We start from the raw sequence: 26,058 nt of genomic DNA on the forward strand, positions 1-26,058 counted from the left end.
GTCTGAAGCTGATTCATGGTGTTTTAAAACAAAGCTTTAAAAATGTATGGTGAACTTGATGTATTTTGTCTTCTAGGAATTGGTTATGCCATGTCGCTGCTGGGTCCTGCTGTTGGCTACATCTTAGGAGGACAGCTACTTAATATTTATATTGATATCGAGATCCCAGAAAGGCAGGCTACAACTTAGTCTTTTGCTTTCTGTTTTCTTCCCCATTAATTCTTATTAAAATCTTCATCTGTTCTCCATGTAAGGAGGAAAAAGTGGTTTTGTTTGGAAAATACTGCATTTTCAAGAGCTTCTTTAACTTGGTAACAAGGTGCATTCACAAGGGCTTCTAGCAAATGAGTTACTTCCCACAGTGAGTAGTCACTCCATTGTGTGTGAAAGTTTCGCTGTAGTGCAAATACTTTGTTCTAGCTTTTTCAGATGCTAGCTGTTTTAAAGCTGATTAACAAAAAATGCTTTATCTTCTGCTGAGTTGCTAATTTAGGGTTAGATTGCAACTACTGATTTATTGTGCAGAAAGTTTCCCTGAGGTGGGATATGGGGAGTAGGATACTGCTACTTACCTTCTGGGGAAGAGCTTGCTAGAAAATTTACCAGTTGAGTAGTCAAAAAATGACAGAAACTGTATTACTATCCAGAAACTTCATTTGCATTTTTATTTCCTCTCTTTTGGGGACTTTAGATCAATACAGTGATACTCTGAACTTCTGTATTGTCTTTCACTTAACTCATTGACTTTGATTCTTTCTAAAAACAGTTTTCTCAGTATCTTAATGCTGCAGAATCTTGAAATCAGAGTGAAATAGTGACCTTCAAATCAGAATGAATTTGACTGAGTTGAAAGCTATATTTAGTAGAATGCAGTATTATAATAGAGCTGGTGATTGTGCTTTAAACAAGCCACCAATAAATTAAATACATGTAGAAAAGAAAAAAATTACAAAATTAAAATGCCTTCTGTTAAGTTAGTATTTTAAACAAACGAAAGATCTAGTTCACTGACATCTGAAATTACCGATTTAAATTCACAAATTGTAAACCTACCTTTTGCAAATTATTTTTCTAGTACAAAGATGGATCCAGATGACCCACGTTGGCTTGGAGCTTGGTGGATAGGATTTCTTGTGTGCTTTGTCGCAGTTTGGCCTCTTATAATACCTTTTTCATGCTTTCCAAAATACCTACCAGGTAAACATTTAACAATAATGGGCTATATTGGAAGAGAGATTTGTTTTACTTCTGGGTTACAGGCTGCCGGGCTGAGTGATTGCTCTTTGTTTCTGTTTATCAGTTAACTGTTTTTTAGCTAAAACCTGGGATAAATACCTTGTTTCCAATATGCAGCCTTTAAAACAAGCAAATTAGGGCTTTGTGTATGTACTGTTGTATGGTAACACTGGAAACCAGTAGAGCATGGAAAGTGATGGTCACAATTTGGAAGGTGCTTGCAGCTGAGCACCCAGGACTATATTTGAAGATACTGTGTTACCCATCAAGAAACATATGGAAATTTCATTGACTTAACGCATGCATGCATGCATGCATGCATGCATTGTCTTTGACTCTGTTGCCTTATTGTTTTGGGTGGAATAATAAGACATGGATCAAAGTATCCCAGAGCATTGTTCTAAAAAATAAGTTTAATACAATTTCTGTTCAGGTAGTTATTATCTAGCAGTCCCTTGAAAGAACATCTAAAGTGAATGTATTGTGCTTGCCTGGAAAGAGAAATGATGGAGGAAAAGAAACAATGGAGTAGGGGCCTGGCAAGAATGTGAGGACAATTAAAAAAAATAAAATTGAATGAGTTTCAGGATAGCTTGAAATTCTTAGGATATTTCTAATAATATCTTCTTACAGCCAAGGGTTTCTAATGGAAGCATGATGCTTTCAGCCAAATACTTCTTTCTGCAGCAGTATGTTGTTGATACTTTTATGGATCTGTACCAGTAAAATAGTCAAGAATACCTAAAATGTCTGAGCTAGTTTTGTGAAGGAAAGTAAACATTTACTTTGTTTTTTCTGACTTCAAGTCCAAGAGCACGGGTTTTCAATGATTTTGTTGTCAGTAAATATGTCCATTTGTAGGAACAGCAAAAATACAGTCTGAAAAGATCTCTGAAACACATGATGATGGAAGTGAGCTGCTTGTTGAGACCCAGGATATTGGAAAAAGCTTTAAAGACTTTCCCGTGGCTCTCCTGGTAAGGGAATTGTGATTTTACTAAAACTGGTATATTCTGAGAAATGATTTTTTTTTTTTTCAGGTAAAACATAAATGTCCAGAAAGGTAATTGCTTCTTTTATTGTGTTGTGGTAGGTAAGTCTCCAGTGCTGCTGCTAATTTAATGCATATTCATTTTGTTGATGCTTAGCACCGTTAAAGTAAGAAAAGCATATTAGTGAAGTTCCAAATGAGAGTATCTGCTTTAAAATATAGTGACTTCTAGATTACATGGTACTACAATGAAATAGCTTTGAGTGTAATGCTAATTTTCCCCCATAGATACTGGTGAAGAATCCAGTGCTTATGAGTCTAATAGTAGCCAGTACTTCAGAAGCTTTAGTTGCCACAGGCTTTGCCACATTTCTACCAAAGTTGATAGAAAACCAGTTTGGGAAAACATCAAGCTTTTCAGCAACCCTTGCAGGTAATGTGGCTTTTCATTTTTACATGTTCAATTCATTTGTGCTGAGTACCTCATTAACATTATAGTTTATATTGGCATCTTGTGTTTGTCAAGATATTGCGAATAGACTTGCATGAAATGCAGTTTTCATAGCCGAAATTATATTTTTGAATTTTCTTTCCTGTCCCGTGAGATTAATTCACCAAGGGTAATTCACCAAGGGTGCAGATCTAATCATTGTCTGATAGTAACCATAATTTATTCCTTCTTGTTAAAAACACATTTAGTTTTCCTGATTAAAAATCAGCTAAAGAAACATTAAGCCTTAGTCCCTACTGCCTATGAAAGGCAGCTGGAAAAAAAAGCAGTGCTTACTACAGGTGAGCCAGGGCTTGACCTGGCTTTTCTGTTCTTCAGTTCTACCAAGTTACAGTGAGATAGCTTACCATAAAATGGCTAATCAGGTTATGTTATAAAATTACTGTGCAGCTGCTTCTATGGTTGCCTTATTGTCGCTTACTCCCATTATCCAGTATGCAGACCTAAGAGGTAGAACAGAGGAAGATTATGAATAGATGAATATTGGAGAAACAAATGAAAAAATCCAATGGAAGAGGTGCACTAGGTAGGGTCACATAATTAACTCTGACACAATTACTTCTGAAGAACAGCATCCAGATCAAGGCAGATAGGCCAACAGATGCTTACAGTATGGCAGACTTAATATTTCTGGAATATGTCTTGCTAAATTACTTCAGCTGTATAGTGCTGCAATGTAAGCATATGCTAGTTGAAGTGTTCTAAGAGAAATATATCTTTGGGAGACACTTTCTGAATTACTTATTTCCCTGGATAATACCACATAGTACTTTCCCTATTCAGACATCATAGCTTCAAAATTGAGTATTTGCAAGTTTTGCATAGAAATTCATTGGATTACATGCTCAATTGTTAAGCAGTAATCAGCAGTGAAGTGGAAAAGAGGATATTCCTTTATTTGTCTGTAGATCTATACACTATTGCCTGTAGAATTTCTGACTGGAAAATATTGGTAGCATTAACTAGATGTACAGCTTTAAATGCCTACACTAATTTTGAAAGCTAGCTGTACCTGAACTAATGTTGAGCTAGCTAGTCTCAGTGTTACCCATGGCTATGTTAACTACTTAAAGCACTTTTGACTCTGTGTATGTGGCCTGTGCAGTTCTGCTACAGTACTTGAACTGTCTTTAAAAATAGCTGTCTCAGGTCAGTGCATGTTAAACTGAGTTCTGTGTGGTATTGTAGATTAGCCATAAAAGTGCTCAGCTATGTATCTGGACTCCTAATAGTATGAAGATTAACCATGGGTTATATAGACAGTGAAACTGGCACACTGTTCTAGACTTTCTAATCTATTTTTTTCTAATCTTTATGTAGATGCCTTATTGTATCTTGTGCTGTCTCTTGTATAGTGGTGATTAGGTTTTTTTATTAAAAAGCTCAAAATGTGAATGTTTAACAAAGAACATGAATGTGAAGAATGGACTGAAGCAGTGAAAGAGCATTACCTGTTTTCATTGAGTGGCTCAGAGATTCCTGCCCAGTATGTAGTACACTTTAAGTAATTGAGGTTTGCTATGTTGAACTTGGGTTTTGGACAACTGGAAGTCAATTATGCTGTCAAGTTGAACTTCTGGAAAGGCTAAAGATAGTGTGAAGGCAGAATAAATTGCTTATGCTAACACATTCTAGTAAAATGGTTTGAAAATGACATCACATGGACTTCATCTTAAGATACAGGTAACTTCTGTGATTTTTTTTTTTTTTTTTTTTTTTTCCCTTAGGATAAAATTGCATTTTAAATTGCTTCACTAATTATATCTTTCATTTTTATGTAATTGCTGGTGTCTTGTTTTCCTCTAGGGCTTGTATTAATTCCAGCAGCAGCACTAGGCCAAGTCGTAAGTGGCATCTTGGTTTCGAAGTGCAAAATGGATTGCAAAAGCATAATCAAGTTCATGATAGGCACTTGTTCAGTGGCCCTACTATTAAACACAGTGTTTTTATTTGCTAAATGTGGAAATGAACCTTTCGCAGGTGTCTCTGAAACATATAATGGGTAAATATGTTTTAATGAACTCTCGGGTTTGGTGATAATGTTTAAAATAAGCTACTTCACAGAATGCAAAACCTTTAAAAATGTCATATATTGCCTTTCTGTATGCAATGGAAGTGCTTTACGGAACTCTAAAACCTTGTTCATGGAATCTTCATGTAATAGGTGATTCAGAAAATGTAATAGTACATTGCCTACAGAATGTTCTGAGCAGGCTGGTCCTGCTTGCAAAAATCCCAGCTTTTGTGACCATTTTATGTGTAGCCATGGTATTGACTAAAGCTAATTTTCTAGCCCTGCAGAAGTGGTATGTCTTTTTGTGTCTGGTTAACCAGCTCTTGACAATCTTGGCAGTTTTTGAGTCTGTTTGTCAACGTTTTCATGAGAGCCCTGATGTGAACTACACCTTACAATGGTTGCAGATTTTTCCCTAGAAAAACTAAGACATTATTGTAGCATCAGATTCTAGCATATCTAGCCTCCATTTACAGTGAAAGGTTTATTTTTTTTTTTTAATGGTAAAATGGCTGATAGAGATAGAAATTTAATGCCCAAGAGAGCATAGGTCAATTGACCAACTTGAAGAATAAAATTGGTGGAGTAATATGGCTAACTGAAACATAATTAAAAATACTTTTGTCTAATGTGTATAGGAAGACTTCTCAAGAAAATACATGCTTTCCCTTAAACAACACAATTCTCATTCCTTATAAGAATGTAGTGTATTGCACATCTTTAGATATTTGTAGTAATTGCAATAAAAATTCTAGGATGAATGTTCTTCCTGTTTCTGTGAACAAAGCTTACTCTGGAAACCAGTAGAGCGGTGGGGAAAAAGAGTCAAAAAAGAGAAGACAAAAATGAAGCAAGATTAAAAAATAAATACCTGCTTTGATAAGCATTCTTTAGAGAATGGATTTCTAGGTCTGCTTGTTTTAAAAACATTGTATGTGATTATATCACGATCATAGGCACTATGTTGTATAAAATGTCTAATCTTGCCTTATTAAGGCATTAATTATAAGATTATGATTTCTCAATTCTCACAGTTTTAAATAGCACACACTTCCATAGTGTGAGCAGTGTTTAAAAGCAGAGGAAGGTAGATAGCTGTGCCAAAACTGTGCTCTCAAGTGGTCAGTTATTCTGTCATGAATTGACAGAGGCAGAGGCAACTTCAGCTGTTTGAAGGTCTGCCAAAGAGCCAGATACTGCTGTGCAAAATAACTCGAGTAGACTGGTAGCTAGGGACTAGCTACCATTTGAAAAAAAAATCATAAGTATGAGCAGCCTGCTGTGTAACTTACTGTGTGAGTAATTTACCAAAATATTTTTGTTTTCCCCAAATCCCCCATTTTAACAAAGTGCTTAGGCAGCACTATCTTGTACAAAAACTGTATCTGTAAGCTATGCTTCGATGCATAAAAAGGCATTTGAATCCTAGGATGGGGAAGAGTGTCTCTACACTTTACTGACACAGTAGCATGAAGTATGCAATGAAAATACAGAAGATGGGTTGAGGGGGGAAGTTAGTTTTGTAGCCTCTCATGCATATAGGTAATACTTCTGGGAAAAATGGTAAACATCTAATAAACAGACATACATAGTTTCTTTACTTGGCATTGTCATGCTTTTTGACTGACTTAATATAAACATATAACAAATAGAAGAATGCAGGAAAGTCACATCTTACTCACTGAGGCAACTAAGTGCACAAAAATCACACCATGTGAAGTCTCTTAATTTTCCTAGATCTTTCAAGGGTATCATTGACATAAACATAACTGACATATTACAAAAATTTCCCCAAAATAGTGGCATGAAAGACTAATCAGATATTTTTCAAGTGTCTCATTTAGGTAAATGTAAAACCAGTAAAATAGGTAACCTTAGGTTAACAGGACAGAAATTCAGAGGGCTTGGAGACAGTTGTGATTGAAGGCAGCTACTTAGTCTTCCCGTTCTCTAAGAGAGTAGAAATTTAATGCCATGATACCTTAACTATTCATTTGTACTTCCTTCTTCTTAAAGCAAAGTTAACACTCATTCTGATTTCATCTTTACAGCTTGATGTATCAATTGACAGGAAATTCAAAGGTCAGGGTTGACATTTGATGCTTAAAACATAGCTCTAGTGTGAAAAAATGCTAGCTGTAAGATTACTGTGGACACTTCAGAACTGTGATAACTAGGATGCAGACACTGATTTGGGAAAGTTTATAGTTACAAATTGAGCAAAAGAATCTATACTCAGCAACTGAATACTGAAGAAGTTATATAAAAAATAGTATGTGAAGCTATCTAGATTCCTACACCAGGTACTGTGATAATGAGAAGCTGACAAAAGGTAAAGCTGAATTGATTTTCTTCCTTGGTTAAATACAGTTGACTTGTGTTTTATAGTTCTGTGTAACTTCAGCAGTTGTGTAGGTTAGGCGTTGCTGAAGACCTGTCATATGCAGAGTGTGTGTGTGTGTGTGTGTGTGTGTGTGTGTGTGTGTGTGTGTGTGTATATATACACATGACATTTGGAGTTTACGAGTCCTGAAATAACTCTGCTCAGTATCCATTATAAGCAATGGTTCAGTTTTATGTAATTCCATGTTACATGTTGGATTATATTTTGTTGGATATACAGCCTGCATCAAAATAGTGGCACTAATGTAGTGCCAGTTCTGTATCTGCTGTCCATGAAGCAGCAAGCAGCTGAAATATAAATTTGTTAAAGCTTCTAGTACATAAGCTTGTGGAAGAGTAGGCAAGTGCCTGATTCCTGCTTATGTTATTGAACAAATTCTTCTGAAATAATAAATTAAGAGAGTGTTCTGAGAGTCGAGTTGGAAATGGATGCAGATTAATTTTTGTGGAGATTTTAAAATTATTAATGGCAAGCATTCTCTTTCTTTGAAAAATAGCTTGGAGCTGGGGAGTGGGGAAGGCTTTTGTAAGTTCAGTACTAGAGCCACGTGAGTACAGGGTCCCTTTTGAGTCTGTATTTTGGTGAACAAAGTATGTTGTTTGTAGTAACTCTGCTTATTACTAGATAAGGCTATAAACAGAACTAATGTGGATTACTTTATCTGTTAAAACCTTCAAGTTTTATTTTTGTCAAATTCTTTTGCCCAGTATTTCCTTGAAAACTGGAAGAAACGGAAATGCACTACTTCTGTAGTTCCGTGCATTCCAGCAGGTCTCTGGTGCTCCTTGTTTTGCTTTGCCGTGAAAGAATACCCAACCTATAGAGCTTTAGAAGACCACTTAATGCTGGGCTTCTTTAGAAAAGAGATGTTAGAACAACTTCCATGTCAGAAGAGCCTACACTAAATTGTGTTTTTTGTGTATGTTACTATCTTCCTCTAACTATGCATAACTAAGTATTTTTTTTAGTCCCTCTTTGTAGGTCAGGGAACAGAGATGTTTTCTGCCCATGTAAACAGAAGAAATGTTGCTACTGAATTGATTACATACTTCTAGGCTTGACATGCCTCATAGGTTAATGAGTCTCTGTTCAAACAAATCTGTGATTAGTGAATTTATGGTTCACTGTAGTAGTGCTTTAAGCCAAAGCAAACTAACTTTGATTCTTCTATCTATGAAGAATGAACTAATGTAACTTAATAAGATTCAACTGTACAACCACCAAACTAAGTATATTGGTAGTTAGGATGTCCCTAATATTTCATGTGCAGTTTGAATTCTATGTAAGTTATTGCTTTAATTATTAGATAAATTATTTCTCCACTTAGTATTTGTGCCCATTTTAAATTCTCTTGAAGAAATCTGTCTCTTAGGTAGTGAATCTGGTAACTTTCAATTGACAGTACAATATTTAAATTACTGACAGCGTTAGTATCCTGGTATCAGCTGACTGAGCTCTTAAGCTGTGAAACTTCTTTACTTAGTAATGCACTGTTAGAAAATCAAGGGGTGTAATCTGTTTTCTTCAATGAAAACTTAAGAAGGTCCCGCACATCATAAACTAATACTTTATTTAGCCCTACTTACAATAAAGTGGGGCTACTTCAAATACAACCATACTATGTCCTATACTGGAAGTAAATGCCTAAATCGAGAGTAGTTATAATAAGCAAGAGCTAAATTACACTCTGTTCATTAGTTATTCCCAAAATAGTGAGAACATCTTTGAGGTCCTTGTGGGTGTGATAAGACTTTGTATGTCCTACCCCTCTGCATTTAGCATGTGCAGCCATCTCAATGCTTAACAATGTAGATGTCTGTGTAACTGTTAAAAATACTAAAATGCAGTGGGATTGCAAGTGCACTTTAATCCAAAGCATGGAAAAAATCTGTGATCAGCAGAATAAATAACACCAAGTACAGCTTTTAATCTTCTTGATTTTATTTTTTTTCTTAAAAATCTAAAAAGAACAAAGTCAAATTAATGAGTGTGGGGGAGGGAGGAGATGATACAAGAATCATGTTGAGACACAGTTTTGTCATCTGTTTTGTGGAATGGAAATTAGAGGAATAATCTATGAAAGGAATAGTAGTATGAAAAAAACTTGGTATAGAATAAATGGGAAGAGTTGTAAGTACTAAGAACATGGCTTATTTTTAAACAAAAAAGTGCATAAACCACTTGAATATTTTGAGATTTATTATCCTGTAAATAATGCATTACTCATTTATGTCTTCTGGTTTTAAGCTACTTTATTAAAAGCTTATTAACTTTTACCTTTCAGAACAGGCATGCTACATAACTTAACAGCACCATGCAATGCTAACTGTGGATGTTCACGGTCTATGTACTACCCAGTTTGTGGCAGAGATGATGTACAGTACTTCTCTCCTTGTTTCGCAGGATGTGCATCACTTGTTATTAACAAGATGGAAAAGGTACTTTATACTGTGAAGGTAGCTAACATGGTCTGTTCTGGTTACCTGCAAAATACATTCTGTATTGAAAATATTCTTCCCTTAGTATGACAGCAAATAATGGTATTTATGAATCAGTGATAGTTACTACAAGAAAAATGGGTGTGGATTGGAAACACATATCTAAGTAGGATGAATGTTGGTACGTGTCATTGTCCAATACTCTGACCAGGTGCTTTTAGATATTCCTCTTGTGGGGGTGTCAAATTTACTTGTGACAGATGATGTTACACAGGAGTTATGATTCAGGAGTGTGATAAAAATATGCTGAAAATACAGTACAAGTTACATTTAACAAAACAGCGATTTCAATACGAAGTTCAGTCACAATACCAATGTGATTCCTGCTACTGGTCTCTATTACATACTCCTATCCCTGTGCTGAGCCTTCCTCATCACTTGGAGTGCATACCTGGGTTGAAACTAGGTCAAATCCATTTAAAGCTCTCTTCAAAATTATTTTGCTGGTTGCTTGATTTTTATAATTTATGTTGGGCTGAGCTCCTTTCCTCTCCTCGTGCTGGTCTGTCTAACTCAGGGAGATTTTCACAATGTATTAATGAATTCGAGGAGAATTGCACCACTAGTTGATCTGGTCAGCTGACATAGCTGTTTCTTTTCTGTATGGATTTTTTTGCAATAGATGTGGTCATTCATATTTTTGTATAGTATTATGTACTGCATATCATCATGCTGCTAACTCTAAAATCTTTAGTTTTAAGATTTTGCTTTGTTTGAATTGTGTGGGCTTTTATTTTAATGCTTGTACCTAAAACTTGCTCCACACAAAATGGAGACTATAGCGGTCTTTAGATCCTCAAACCAAAAATACCTTTTGCTCAGGTGAGCTGGATCAGTCAAGCTCTGCTGAACCAGTTTTAAAAATGAGGGTTACAGTGTCATGTAATCATCAGGAAATGGACTGTTTGTCCTATGGCAAAGTCAGGAGTTATTCCTTACATTTAGTGTGATGCTAACCCAATTAACATCTGCCATATTAGTATTACTTAATGTCATTCTTGACCTAATCTTTCTTTTATAAATTATTTGTAGATGTACCACAACTGTTCCTGTATTGGGAAACCAGAAAGACAAGCTGGTTTAGAAGACCTCTTCTGTGAAGCTGTCTCTGGGAAATGTCCAACACAATGCAAACTTTTACCTTTATTCCTGACCTTCTTCTTTTTTGCTGTTGTTTTTACATTTATGGCTGTTACTCCAACAACTGTAGCCATTCTCAGGTACCCTTTTTAGAGCTGAGAAATAGGTAGATTTCTTGTGAAAGCTCAGATGAGTGAAATATCCTAATTTCTTTTGCTTTGGAATGTGGACTTAAACCAATGTGCAAGGGACTTCTTATTTTAGTACTTTGTGTAGTAAGCAAGCAGCACTTCAAGCAGAGGCCTGTCATACCATTGTTCAGTAGTTCTGTAGTTACATTTGGTTAGTAGATTGAACATTTCTACATCTTTCCTACTTGTGGTAAAATCACACTTTTATGGGAGCAGTCCTCTGACTGTTTTAGTCAAAACAAGAAAGAATAAATGTACTATATGCTCGGATAAAGAAAGTATAAAAGTGGCCTGTGAAATCCTGTGTGCCAGGATTTCAGATTGTACCAGAAAAAGAACAAAATAGCAATCAGTGTTGTATTCTCAACCTCTCATTCTTGTCTCAGTTCAGAGTTCTGACTTGCAAAATTGAAGTCTGTTGAGAACTACAGGCTACCTTTCATATGATATTGATGTTATATGTATGGTAGTCTATTATATAAAATACGACAGCATGTATATGGCTGTTAACCAGTGGTTTGACTCTTTCAGACTGGTGAAATTCATATGCAAGGAAGCTAAATTTTTTTTTTTTTAAATAGATGGACCTCGTTCTGAAAGTAAAGCTCTTTCACTTTATGTTGAAATCTGACTTGCACCTCTAATACTTCTAGAGAGAAAATGTTCATGATGTGTAGGAATACATGCAGTATACATATGATGCTTTGGGAGGGTATGATTAGATGCTCTTTTTACAACTTCCTAGGTAGGGAGTTCGGGAGGGGAATGTTACACTGCAACAGTGATTTGTAGAAGCCTCTGCTTCAGGGTTGGTGTAAATCTAGAATTAACAGCTTGGAATTAACAGTTTGTTGTGTTAGTGTCAAATCAGAATGACGTGAAGTGTTGCATCATCTTCAAATCTGAGCTGACATAGTTTTGTAGTCATAGTTTTATTTAGATAATTCTAAGCACTTGGAATTTTTAATCTTTGTATACTTCAACTGAAATATTGAAACAGTTTTTATGGAAGACTGTAGAGCAGTTTAAATGTGCAAACCCTAATTTAAATACCTAAATCATGGAATAAATTACTACACTATGTTCTGATACTTTTTTAGCAGGCCTATTTTGTGTAGCTTCAAATTTAAACCCATGTGTTTGTAAGAGTGTTCTAGTGGTAGGAGTAACAACCCGCACTATGCAAAACTAATTCTTTCCTCTACTTTCCTGTATGGGTATGGAGGTCCTAACAGTGGCTGCTCATAATCTCTCATTTTGGATGTTTTTCTGTGGTTGTCGTACATATTCCAGAGTGGTGGAATAATTCCTGAATATAAGAACTCATAGCAGCCTTCCAGTATCTGAAGGGGGCCTACAAGGGTGCTGGAGAGGGACTCTTCATTAGGGACTGTAGTGATAGGACAAGAGGTGATGAGTTCAAATTTAAACAGGGGAAGTTCAAGTTAGATATATGGAGGAAGTTCTTTACTGTGAGGGTGGTGAGGCACTGGAATGATTTGCCCAGGGAAGTCGTGAACTTCATCCCTGGCGGTGCTCAAGGCCAGGTTGGACAGAGCCTTGGGTGAGATGGTTTAGTGTGAGGTGTCCCTGCCCATGGCAGGGGGGGTGGAACCTGATGATCTTAAGGTCCTTTCCAAACCTAACTATTCTATGATTCTATGATATTGTGCTCTAATGGGATCTTAAAGTTAGAAAAAATACTTAAATTTAAAACAGGTATCTGTTTACTAGGTAATGTAAACCAGAATCTGTTTACCAGATAGCAAATGGTAAATCAGTGGTATCTGTGGGGCATTCCTCTTCTTTCTGTTCCTATCTGTAGGGGTTAATTCATATAAAAAGAAGAGCAGAATTACTGTAAGTGTACTGTGAGTGTGCTGAGGCACTGGAACAGGTTGCACAAAGAGTTGTGAATGCTTCATCCCCGCCAGTGTTCAAGGCCAGGTTGGATGGAGCCTTGGGTGACATGGTCTAAGGAGAGATGTCCTTGCCCATGGCAGGGGGGTTGGAACTAGATGATCTTAAGGTCCTTTCCAACCCTAGTTATTCTATAGTTGTATGATTCTAATATTTAAGTAGTAGAGTCTTTTTCGCACTGACACTGCTTCAAAGATACAGTTTGTTAAAGAAAACAGTGCTGAAACTAAATTGCCTAAATGTAGTTAGGCTATATTTAATCTTTATCGTACTATTTTAAAGACACTGGCAGGAGAAAAGTGGTGCTGGTGAAATATCTGAGAGAAATAGGTAGGAGATGAGGAGGTAAATTTTGGTAGTTATTAAATCAACATGTTGATTTGTATAACATAGGCCAGAACTGATTAATTGTAAGGTCGGGTAACTACATATAAAGGTTATGGGAAATACAACAGCTTGTGATTTGCTGAAGTCTCAGTTAATCTATTACTTCTTTAGGAATAGTAGCTCAAGATTGCATTTTAGCACTGTCCTTTATTTTCTTACTTTTTCTGTGGAAAAAAAGATGCTCAATAGTATTATCAGGGTGCTGCTGGTAAGCTAGCTTTTTATTTATACTATTTGTTAAACTAGTTCAATCTAAAATTCTTGGAGAAATTGGAGTTCCTCTTTTGTCAAAATACCTTTTGAAGTTATTTGCTTACTTGTTCTGCATACTGGTTTTCTAAAACTTTCTGCAACTAACATGTTAAAAGGGTGTATTAAGAAAAGCATATTCACTGAGGGACAAAGCAGAAAAACAGAACAGGTAAAAGTTGTTTACTAAGTCTTAAACTGCAAATCTTGTTTACAGGTGTGTGCCAGATAAACAGCGCTCATTCGCTCTTGGAGTGCAGTTAGTGTTTGTACGACTACTGGGTATGACTTTCTTGTTGAAACACTTGCCTCTGAATAATCTACTTGCTTGATGTTTTTCTAGGCTTAAAAAATAATGCAGTAACAAGCTTTCAGAGGAGCTTCAAGCAGCCTGTTGTTGGCTTATAGAGTACACTTGTTATAAGGCAGATGCCTTATAACAAATTCCTTTTAAATAGGGCATGCATGCTCATTTTAGCCTTTCTTCTTATCAGAACAAACAAAATAAAAGTAATTACTATTCTTTAAGCAAAAGGCACCTGCTGTTGCTTCCCCAAGAAGAAAACCTATTCTGAAAGTTAAAAAATAAGAAATCAGCGATGTAATAGACAACAGCTGTTTGTAGTTAATATCTCAAGTTCCAGAAGTTAAAAGAAAGTGACGCAGTCTCACACAATCATATTCTTATTGGACATGGCAATATATTTTGAAGTGGAAAGGTTGTCTTCCCTCTTCTGCCTTCCCTTTAAATTCCTTTGACTAATTTTAGCCTTTATTGAATTTGTAGATATTTGTACATAAGTAATTACTAAGCTTATATGTGGGAAATCTACTAATTAAATTCTAAACTTAAGTGCCTCCAAAATCTCAGTAAGGTGAATCGCCTTAAATAAAACACTAACTTAAATGTAGGTATTCTCTGAACCACTGATTTGATTTTTTTTTTTTATTTTTTTTTCCTCTTTAAACTCTTGTTTTAGTCTTTACCATTTTAAATAGTATATGTAGTTCAAGACTGGCTCAAGGCTCAGTTACTGGTTAGGCTTTTATATTTATATTATATTTAGTACTGCAGCCATTCCCTGTCATTTGAGATCAAATATCATAGAATCCAAGAATGGTTTGGTTTGGAAGAGACCTTAAAGCTCATCTAGTTCCAGCCCCCTGCCATGAATAAGGACACCAGCCACTAGACCAGGTTGCTCCAAGCCCCATCCAACCTGGCTTGTGAGTTCTGATTTGCTCTACTTACTGGAATTCCAATTATTCCAAGTCATTCTACTAATAAAGCACAACAAGAGTAAATATCGTCACAGGTATTAATTAGCAGGGAGGTATTGTTAAGTGTTTTGTGAGGGCTTCTCTGATTCATTCTACTCGGTTATCTGTGGCAGAATCTCAACTCTTGACTTCACTGTGTAGCAGAGGATAGTAGAACTTCTTGCACTGTCTGTATTAACTGTCACTGAAGAAGGTGGCAACAACATTGATACCAGCAGGATATTTATGCTGTACATTTTAGGAATCACACAGGGGTCCTAGACAGAATAGCTGTGTTGAGGCCGTAGCTGCTGAGTAGCTCAAGAACAGTTTAAGCCTTGAATAGGTTAGGTAGACATGTAGTGGTCAGCCTGGAGTGTTTATGATAAAATTGGCTGGATGCAAAACACTTGTGCTTTACAAAGCACTGTGTAACAAAAATCACACAAGTTTTGACATATTCTATGCGAATCATTTTAAACACTACTCACTTTATGTTAGTTTTTCCCTGGAAGCTTGGCTGCATCTAAGGAGTGGGAAAAAAATAAACATTGACATTGACTGAACATATCAACATAATAATATGTTTGGTTTGTGCATTTGGAACAGGTTAGTGATGATCTGAGTGAAGGGACTTTTTTCCTTCAGTTAAAATCCTTCTTACTAGCTGTTTTCCCCTGATTTCAATCACACTTTTTTTTTTTTTTCCAATAAAAACTAAGAAAGCTGAGAAGGTCGAATCTTTTGAACAAATCTCTTGCTTGATAAAATGAGACCTGTATAAAGAATTAATTAACCCACACCCTACCTGGTGAGAATCATGGAAGAGGCACACTTGCTATGTAATATGAGCCCTATGATTTTGATTAAAATGTTTACTGTGTGGCTCTCCCATTTTATCCTCTCACCATGTCTAGGCATTTCACCATACTCATTAAGATCAGGTAAGGTTATTCTGAGTAACTGAAAATTCTTACACGTTGCTGTGTTTTTTTAGGTACTATTCCTGGACCAATTTTGTTTGGTGTTGCTATAGACAACAGTTGTACTCTGTGGGATATTAATGACTGTAACACTAAAGGAGCCTGTTGGGTTTATGACAATGAAAGAATGGCTTATCTGCTGATGGGCATAAGTAAGTGGCTTCTTCATATTAAGTACATGTACAGTGTAAGAGATATACTGACTTGGACTGCTACATAGGTATTACTTTAAAATGGAACCTTAAACTTGTTTTTAGCAACAGTGTTTTTTAAAAAGTGTTAATTTTTCATAAGTATTTAAACACAAAATAATAATTGGAAAAACCACATTGAATGGCTGTTAGAAATTACCTAAAGAAAAATATTTCCAATAACAATAATATAAAAATAGTTTTGTTCTTTGGTTTTTCTTCATTGTCACACTTTATCTACTGAATTCTAAGGGATTGAGCACATGTTTTAGTCTTACCCCTCAGTTTGTTGGCATGTTAGGGTCTGAGGAATATTCTTCCTTGTCATATTTCAGTTTTTTTCCCCAAATTAATATCAAGGTTTTGAAAATATCTCAAACACTAGTCAGAAATTTTCCCAACTTATATAACAATCTGTTCTCTTACAGTATGTGAGATATGTTATGTCTGGGGGAGGGAAGGCAGGCTAAGCTTGCATCTGTGATAACTGCTTTTGTGCTGTCTTCTAGCAACTGTAATACAGTGCATAAACTGAACTGCTGACACCTAATCTTGAAAGTGAAACTACAGGAGTCACAACTTGAGGTTTCAGTATCTCTCAGGCATATTTGTAATAAAATATAATGCCTCCTCTTTTTCACCCCTCTCTTTGTCCCACACCAAGTTGCACAAACACCACTGTACCAGTGAGTAGTAAATGAACAACCTTTTAGGGTAGCTGAGGAGAATACTTAACAGGTATGTATGTGGGGAGTTTCAGTTTGTGGCAAAAAGAATATTGGTACCATGAAATACCATATGGGAACAAGAAATAAGGCAGACTTGCACTTCAGGTTAGAATGTGGTGAGTAAATACAGTACTGAAGTAATGGCAATAGCTGCTACAAGCAGGAACTCTCAGGCAGGTGAGTGGTCTGAAGTTGGAAGACTGCCTTTACCTGCCCTTTGCAGTTCATGTAAAATATGCTGAAATTCACAGAATCCATTTTAAAGTCTTAGCTTAATTCACCATATGAAACTTCAGAAGCAGCAGAAATACTGTTATCTGCTATTAAAGGTGACTGCAACAAGGATTCTCTGTTCTTTGCATTCAGGTGCTTTTTGCAAAATCATCACAATCATCTTCACAGTCATGGCAGTACGTTTGTATAAGCCTCCCGCAGCCAGTGCAGTCCTCTCATGAAAGGATTCAGAAATGGTATCAGCCGTACACACATAAGTCAGGAGCTAACGGGACCTTTCAAAAGCAGCCAATAAGAACAACACTTGTACCAAAGTTTGTGTACCTAAATAAAATTTAGTTTGTCTAAATAAAAAGATCCTTTTTGATTCTTGATAAACTAAAAGTATTTGTGAATGTGCATAGTGTTCTCTGACTTGCTAAGCATACTTTTTAGAATTCCATTGTGTACATCCAAGAAAGTGACACTTAAATTTGCAGTCTGATTTTTAGATGTTTCACAATTTCTTTGAAACAAGCTGGAATACTCGATTTGAAAAAAAAGAGGAAAAATAAACTAGTGAAGAGAGAAGTAGTAGAAAGTAGGAGAAAGCAAGTAACTTAATACATTAAAGGAAAATATGAATGTTTAAAATGGACTTATTTTAATGTGCACATAGTCTGGGCTAGTGCCTAAATTGGGGATTTTGACTGTAGATACACTTGGGGATGTGCAAGTATGGCCATGTTTTGAAGATATTTTTACATGTTATCTTCATTCCATAAGTTCACTTTCTAGTATTGTAGAAAAATGTGAATAGTTGTTACAGGATAGCTGGGTTTGCAACAGCAACATATTTGTTAACTTAAGTGCCTGAGTTTTTGCCTGTTACATATACAGAAAATTGCTGTCCAGCTGCTGTCTCTTAAGCACTGTTAAAATTTTTCTATAAAATAAAACCTACTCTTTTACTGTGTCTGTGTATCCTCTGTCATTTTGAAGTGACTGAGTTCTAGGATTCTCAACTCCAAGAAACGCAATGCTGAAAGATACCAAAGAATATGTATGTGCCCCGAGTTCAGCAGCAGCAGTTATTTTTCTCCTTTTTAGTAGGAGTGGTTTTGACTTTCAGCCTGGGAACAACACTGATAACACTGATGTTTTTAGTTGTTGCTCAGTAATGTTTACTTTGATGAAAGACTTTTTCAGTCTTGTGGTCTGCCAGTGAGGAGGGGCAGGGAAAGCTGGGAGGAAGCAGGGGCAGGACACGTGATCCAAACTAGCTGAAGGGGTATTCCGTACCACAGCACATCATGCCCAGTATATAAACTGGGGGGGGGATTACCCAGAAGGGCCAGATCACTGCTCAGGTCAGGCTGGTTATTGGTTGGTGGGTGGTGAGCAATTGTATTGTGCAGCACTTTGTGTTTGTTTTCTTTTTCCCCTTTTATATTCTCTCCCCTTGTTATTTCCCTTATCGTTATTATTGTTGGTGGTAGCAGTAGTCATTTCCAGTACCTGTTACTGGACTGTTCTTATCTCAGCCTGTGGGGTTTACATTCTTTTGATTCTCTTCCCCATCCCTCCAGGAGTGGGAGGGAAGAAGGCAGGGCTGTGTGAGTGGTTGCATGGTTCTGAATTACTGGGTGGGCTTAAACCACAACCATATGCAACCATCAAAATGTAGGAAAATATAGGTTTAGTTGTTCATTTTGACTTTCACACTGCATGCTATTAAAACTTTTATTTGTACAGCACAACAGATGTGCAAATTAGTCACTTTTACCAGGTACTAAACTATATTGCCTGATACTGAAATATTCAGTATTGACTGTAACTTTTTAGCAAGATATCCTCTGCACTTGCTTCACTGTGTTAATGTAAAATTAATTTCTTTTGCAGTGGCTGTGCATGTCACTCATGTAATGTATGCGTGCCCTTTTCATCTCATTACAGAGGCTGTACTCATTGACTCTACTTCCGGCAAAGAATTATGGAATATGAGTCATGTTTCATCTATTCTTTAAATGCAGCTGTTAAACTTGGTAGAGGTTAAGTATACAACTCAAGAAGAAGACCCTCTATAACTATTTAGAGGATATTCCTATTCAGGAAATAAAGCAAAATAATCTACACCTGCTGAAAGCTCAAGACTTAATGGCTTTTGAGGCAGAGGAGGAATGGGGCAAAATGCAACAACAGAGTTTATGCTTGCTCTATTAACTTGAATGTCTCCTGGTAACACAGTTTCCTTATAAATGGGCTCATAGCAAGATGGGTAACTTTCAAGGAAAGACCTACAAACTGATCTTCCATTAGGTTTGGGAATATGGGTTAAAAATCTCAATTCAGTTTCCAGTTTCTGATATGGTTTGTGCTGGGTATAGCAAATCACTTAAACATAGTAAAGATGTGCAATATGCTGGCTGAAGTTTGCTTCTCGTGATCTGTCTTAGGCTGTGAAATCATAGACCACAATTTCTGCTGATTAACGTCATTGTGCAGGTTAAAATAATTGTGGGGCGGAGTAACAGGAACTTCCTCTTTGTCGTGGTTTAAACCCAGTCAGGTAATTAGTTCGCTCACTTCCCCCCCTTTCTTGCCCTCCCCCTGCTCCCGGAGGGACAGAGAGGAGAATCGAAAAGAATGCAACTCCCACAGGTTGAGATAAGAACAGTTGAGTAACTAAGGTATAACACACATCACTACTGCTACCACCAATGATAATAATGATAAAGGAAATAACAAGGGAAGAGAATACAACACCTCAGCACCAGCTGACCAATAACCAGTGTCCCTTTGAATGTGATTGGAGGTATCTGTACAAAATGTCCTGAAATGTCATTGTAAACATTGTAGTCGTAAACAAAGTAGACCCAAGTATGTCTACTTATCTGTTATGGACAGAACCAGATTCTTAGGAATGCTGCAGCTTGCTAACTGTTTTTACATATTTGAAGTTCATTACTGAGATGGTGACAGTGGGCCTTGTGCTGCTTACTGGTCTAAAACATGTTAAAGGTAGATCAGGAGTAGGAAAGTTAATAAAAAAGCATCTTTCATGTCTGAAAATCTTTAAGTCTTGTTGGTTGAGTAATATTTCAGTTTATCAGTGAACAAGTGGGGAAATAAATATGTAGTCTTTTGTTACAGTAGCTGAACTTAACGCTTGTGATTTAACATATGGTGGGGGGTGTTGTTTGTTTCTTGTTTGGTTTTTTTGTTTTTTTTTTTTATTCCAGCAGATGGCTCTGTTTCTGCTGACATGAATTAGATCTATTTCTTTTTTGGTAGGAACATTACAGGTCTGTAGAATGCAGAGAAGAAAATATGCAGCTTTTGCAAAAAAAATATTCTTTTACTGGAAGGCTGGCATATTTTGTCTGTTTTTGCAATGGCACTGATTTTTTTTTTTTTTCTGGTGGTAAATACATGAATATGCTTGTTCATGGTTTCTTTTATTTTTATGACATATTTGTGCAGCACTCTATGCAAGTCTATTTTTGTATGGGTTCTTGTGTTTCTTTTTCCCCAAAACCAGAAATCCCAAGGCAGCAATGGTCAGTTAGATTAGAGAAGCTTTACAAAAACACAGAAGCAGCAAATTAATCTTAGATCTTAGTAATAAATGAATAAAATAATCAAAAAGGCTGGAATGTGTTATTGGTGTGCTGCTCCCATAGCAAATAAACTCAGAATACTGAGTCTGCTGTGCAGAGGAGTCTTATGAATTTGGGCTGCCTACTCCTGTGTATACATTTCAAAGTCTGTATAATGTGAGTGCTGGTAAGTGGTTATAAAACACCCACTCCAATCTACAGAATTCTTTAGTAAATGCACAAAATAAAAGTCCCGGGGGTCATAAAAAGATTTGTTCTCATCATTATTAATCTTTAGGCATTAATACTGAATATGTAATTTTTTAGCATAATTTGAGCACTTGAGAAAAGGTGAAATATAAATCAGGAAAATAAAATCCAAACTAAGTAAGGACATCATCGTTCCCTCCAAATTATTCAGGCATTTCTAATACATAAGGCTAACTTGAACCCTGTTTTGCCCCCAGTATTTTGGTCAGAGATTGTCTTTAAAGGTGCAAAACTGAGGAAGTACTTAGCTTGTTTGGAATAAAAGCAAAATCATAAAGGAGGCTCATTTGGTCTGAAGACAATGAAGGTTTTGTTATTTATTTAAAGGGAATCAGGGTTCTTAGACAAATTGCAGGACAACTGTTTAATATTTGGGGGACTTGCCATAAACCCAGCTGGAGGAAGTTGGTGTCACAAAATTGAAAAGGTTTGGTAACTTATAAACCTCGTAAGAAATGACTGAGCTATGACAGGAATGCAAGCTGGAGAGAGGAAATCTGTGCTTTTCCTACCTAGTCATCTTTTAAAAATGTCTCACTTGTCATGTTTTAATTGGCTAGATGTAGAAATTGGTTTCACAGATTTGGATTGCAAATTAATGCAAATCCACATCTTCACCTTTGCACTTTGCTTTTCTCAGGCATCTGTTGTCATTTGTTTGAATGGCAAACTGTCAGGCTACACATAAAGAAGGCTCCAAAACACCTGCAATAAGTGAACTGAAGCTGTTCCAGCAAGATATTGGCAAATAAACATGCTGGAACAGGAGATATAAAATGAGACAAAGGAAATGAGGGCTGAAAATCTGACACATGAAAGGAAATGCATGCAGGAGATGAAGAAGCTTACATTGCCATTGTATTTCATACTAGTCAAAGTCAGTGACCTTCATCTGACATGCTTGAAAATCAATTATTTGTGCTTATGGGAACACAAGGACGTACAGCTGATGATTGCCTAGGAGCATAACCTCCTGGAAGCAATCCCTGGAAACAAATCTGGTACTGTTTGCAAATTACCATATGTAGTGGAATAGCTAGGAGAAAAGAAATGCATTATATGCAATTTAAAGAGCTTCAAGTTTCTGATGCTGTAAAAATGTTTTGCCTTCTTGTAAGGCCATGTCTTTCATATGCATATATGCTAGTCTAGTTTTTGTGATTTTTGGATTACTGGGTAATAGGGCAATGTTTCTTTTCAAGTTAGCTGGGTTTGATCTTTAAAAACATTCTCTTGAGCATGGCTCTGCTTTTCTGTGGGTGCCCCATTGTTTGCAACAACACTGCAATGAAGAATCTCTTTAACTTTACGTTTAAAAAAAAAAAAAAAAAAGACAAATGTGACATATCCTTGTCAGTTTCCTTCTTGTTTAAGATTTTCTCCATGTCCTCCTTGAGAAATTTTTGGCTCTGAATGATTCTGTATGAAATTTGACGGACAAAAACAACACAAATTGTAGAACTTCTAGAAAAATTCATGAAACTTCAGCAGAAATGAATGCCTGAAGTTTCTGTAGTGAGATCCACTAAAGAAAATTATAACTCAGCCATCGGCCCTTTTAGAGCTAAAGGTCAGCCAGATGATTGCATGTAGATCTGGAGGAGCAACTGCTGCTTGTAGATGCTCAGTGAGACAGCACTGGGAAGGCTGGAAGCTGTGCTGCTGATGTAGGACACGGCCACAGCAAAATAGGCTTGGTTGATCCAAACTCATCAATCAGCTGCTTTCTGTAAAAATCTTTGCTTTCCTTTCACTTAGATACAGCTTTTGATTGCTTTCTTGTGCGACCACATACCTCTCTGCTCTTGTCTTACTCCCAGAAAAAGGGAGAATTTTAAGATTTTTAAAAAGCAACTTTATTCTTTCAAAAGTATTTGCTAAGATGTGAGTAACAAAATGGGTTTTGGTTTAACCTGCACTAACCAATACTGAGAGTAATACAGGCAATTATTTTTATATTTAAAAAGCTTCAAGATAACACAAATTTCAGGTTCATTTAGATTTAATTCAGTTAGGGCTCGGACTTCATAGTGGTACTAGTTTTACCAGGCATTTACTATTGAATAACTGTCTTGCACACCCTGTTCACTGGAATAGGTGTAAAAGGTCTTGCCTAGTGTTTTGATCCTATCTCTCTGTGTGGAAATGTTTAACTTTAATCATGTAATCATTTAACTTTCAAAGTATCTGTAAATTTGAAACTAAGCAGATGCAAAAATATTTGTAAGGAAAGGGATATAAAGCAACTCTGAGCTACCAAGGCAGTGGATGCTACCATGAAATGGTTTTCTCACCATGTTCATGCCTTCAGAAAAACATATGCTGTCATTTAAAGCATGAAGCCCATAAGAAAGACAAAGCTATTAAAAACAATTACATAAGCGATTAGATGTTATAATTCAGTTGCTGTATAAGTCTTTCCTACTTCGTGGATCATCCTGCATTTTTCAGTAGGACTTATTACAACCTTTTGGGGCATTCCTGTTTTCTCAAATACCTGAGCTGTTATGGAAAGTCTACCTCAGAGCCTTTGGAATTATATTTTTTTAATCAGTATATTTCAAAAAGCACTCTGTGTTGCCTTTATTTGCTAATAAGCTGAAGCATCTTGGTCATTTTTTGAATAGTGAAGTTGCAGTCCAGGGAATAGTTAAGTAGGTATTTTGTTTAGCTTTTTCTTTATTACTCAAGAATTTGAGGCTATGTATGTGACGAGAACTAACCCCTGAGCTTTGACAAGTTTGAAAATTATCCATGTCTAAGTTGTCCTCCTGTTTATTAGTGAGAGTCAGGCACTAAGGTGCTGAAGAGAACTCAATTTCTTAGCCCAGCCAATGTAGGAAGCCACTCTATAGTTTTTTTGTATGTTGTTACTTGGTCTCCCATGCAACCTTTGAAGTGCTTTACACAGTTGCCAGGGAGCAGTCCTCAAACTAGGTTCTGGGATATTGACTAAAGCAATGAAAGTTTCCCTGTATTATGTATCAGTCTGGTTTTTGTTTTGTTTTGTCTTTTTTTTTTTTTTGATTTCAAGGCATGCAAACTGAAAAAAAACCCCATGTGAGATTATGTGTGAAAAGCAAACAATACATGCTTTCTGCTTTTCCTGCATTGCATTCAAACAACTCAGTGTACAGTGGTCTACTGGAGAAAAGACTGCTATCCAAACATGCCATATAAAAAAACTTCAGGGTGCAAGAGCAATGTTCCAGATGACTAAGCAGGTAAGAATTCAGCCAATCAGTAGTAGATGCTAAGTGTTTTTATTTTCTATTTTCCCCTTTGAACTTGTACAGTGTGCATGCTGTACTAAAGATGTGCTTGATTTAAAGTGATGTTGAAGCTTTTGTAAGTCAGTTCAGGACCGAGCTATTCTAAAACAATTGCTGTAATGGATGCATTTGGGATGATACATATGTGTGGGATTGTGTGGAATGCACAATGTTGTTAAATAACAGTTCCATTTACTAAACTGATTGAGCTCTGTATTCTTTGCTATGCATAGTTGTATGGTGGGGTTTGGGTTGTTTTTTCCTTTTTTTCTGGTTTGGATTTTTTTGTGTTTTGTGCTTTGTTTTGGTTTGTTTTTTTTTCAGTAGTACTTAAGCAGGTAAGAAGGCTGTTGCCGGAGACTGCATGCATTAATTGAGAAAAGTCTCCTTTTTTTTTCCTCCCACTTTTAATTAAAATAACAAATGTAAAGCTGTTTGGAACAACATGGTAACTTCTAAATTCTAAACTTCTGTAAAACTCAAACCCCCAAATGAACAGTTTCTATGATCACTGCATGAAACATTTATGGAGATATCCCTGCTGGGCCAGAAAGTGTGTCTCATAATAGGATGGTTTGATGTCGATGTTAAAGCCCTTAAGCTACAGAGCAACAGTTTGTTAACAATAAAATATAATGGAAATCAGTATGGACTGGATAGAATTTGATTCAGTAGAACATCTGTCCTGGACGCGAGAAGTAAGACACATCTTTGCAAGCTACATACAATAGCGACATAAAAAATGAAAAGTTGGAAACATATAGGCAACATATAGGCATATTAGCATGTATTATTTAATCAAAATACTTAGTATTGATGAAGATAAAACTTGCTCAAGAGCAGAATATGTACCAACCAAGAGGTATACTCCCAGGATAATATAATGAATAAGCAGGGAAAAAGATCTATACGCATTTCAATTAGGTGTTTTTATATTCAGCTAGCTTCGTGCTGGTGGTTTTCCTCCTCAGCTAGAATATATTATTATATGCTATTTGTTAATGAAGATTATTATGCCATGAAGTCAATTTCAGGAGAAGCCAAAGAAAGAAGAGATGGAATTGCTACAGACATGAATCTGGAAAAAACTTGTGTGATTGGTGGAGTGGGCATTCTGTGTAATACCTTGTATACATATAATTGCATATTAATGTGCCTTTTGGAACATACTCTTCAATTTCAGTGTTTGGGAGAGCTTTGTGTTTTGTGTATTGTCTTATGATGGCATTTGGTACTGAAATAAGTGCAATTCAACATGTTATCCCTTGTGTACATAACTGGCAATACTAAAGTTGGTGTAAGCACAGTGATTAAGTTCATCTCTTTCTCATAGAATCATAGAATCGTTAGAGTTGGAAAGGACCTTAAGATCATCTAGTTCCAACCCCCCTGCCATGGGCAGGGACACCTAACGCTAAATCATATCACCCAAGGCCTCATCCAACCTGGCCTTGAACACTGCCAGGGGTGGAGCATTCACAACCTCCCTGGGCAACCCATTCCAGTGCCTCACCACCCTAACAGGAAAGAATTTCCTTCTTATATGCAACCTAAACTTCCCCTGTTTAAGTTTTAACCCGTTACCCCTTGTCCTATCACTACAGTCCCTAATGAGGAGTCCCTCCCAAGCACCCCTATAGGCCCCCTTCAGATACTGGAAGGCTGCTATGAGGCTCCACTCCACTCTTCTCCAGGCTGAACAGCTCCAACTTTCTCAGCCTGTCTTCATACGGGAGGTGCTCCAGTCCCCTGAGCATCCTCGTGGCCCTTCTCTGGACTTCTCCCAACAGTTCCATGTCCTTTTTATGTTGAGAACACCAGAACTGCACACAATACTCCAAGTGAGGTCTCACCAGAGCAGAGTAGAGGGGCAGGATCACCTCCTCCGACCTGCTGGTCATGCTCCTTTTAATGCAGCCCAGGATACGGTTGGCTTTCTGGGCTGCAAGGGCACACTGAAGCCGGCTCATGTTCATTTTCTCATCAACCAGCACCCCCGAGTCCTTCTCCGCAGGGCTGCTCTGAATCTCTTCTCTGCCCAACCTGTAGCTGTGCCTGGGA

General features: G+C 36.7%; 1 protein-coding gene across 5 annotated transcripts in view; it reads left to right on the forward strand.

Annotated features, from left to right (window-relative positions):
- The window catches only part of SLCO4C1 (solute carrier organic anion transporter family member 4C1), a 31,466-nt gene extending 14,205 nt beyond the window's left edge, over nt 1-17,261 (forward strand). For 4 of the 5 annotated variants that reach the window (XM_062628499.1, XM_062628500.1, XM_062628503.1 and 1 more), the window contains 10 exons: nt 77-173; nt 1,076-1,197; nt 2,098-2,213; nt 2,516-2,660; nt 4,545-4,740; nt 9,441-9,594; nt 10,687-10,874; nt 13,699-13,763; nt 15,739-15,876; nt 17,010-17,261. In XM_062628499.1, the coding sequence (XP_062484483.1) occupies nt 77-173; nt 1,076-1,197; nt 2,098-2,213; nt 2,516-2,660; nt 4,545-4,740; nt 9,441-9,594; nt 10,687-10,874; nt 13,699-13,763; nt 15,739-15,876; nt 17,010-17,098 (1,310 nt within the window). In that variant the 3' untranslated portion in view covers nt 17,099-17,261. The remainder of the gene's footprint in view (nt 1-76; nt 174-1,075; nt 1,198-2,097; nt 2,214-2,515; nt 2,661-4,544; nt 4,741-9,440; nt 9,595-10,686; nt 10,875-13,698; nt 13,764-15,738; nt 15,877-17,009) is intronic. The other variant, XR_009966612.1, reaches the window with a different exon arrangement.
- Nucleotides 17,262-26,058: the final 8,797 nt, after the last annotated feature.

This window comes from Pezoporus occidentalis, unplaced genomic scaffold, assembly GCF_034315485.1.
Source record: "Pezoporus occidentalis ecotype Australia unplaced genomic scaffold, CSIRO_AGI_Poc_V1 ctg319, whole genome shotgun sequence".
Classification (NCBI taxonomy): domain Eukaryota; kingdom Metazoa; phylum Chordata; class Aves; order Psittaciformes; family Psittacidae; genus Pezoporus; species Pezoporus occidentalis.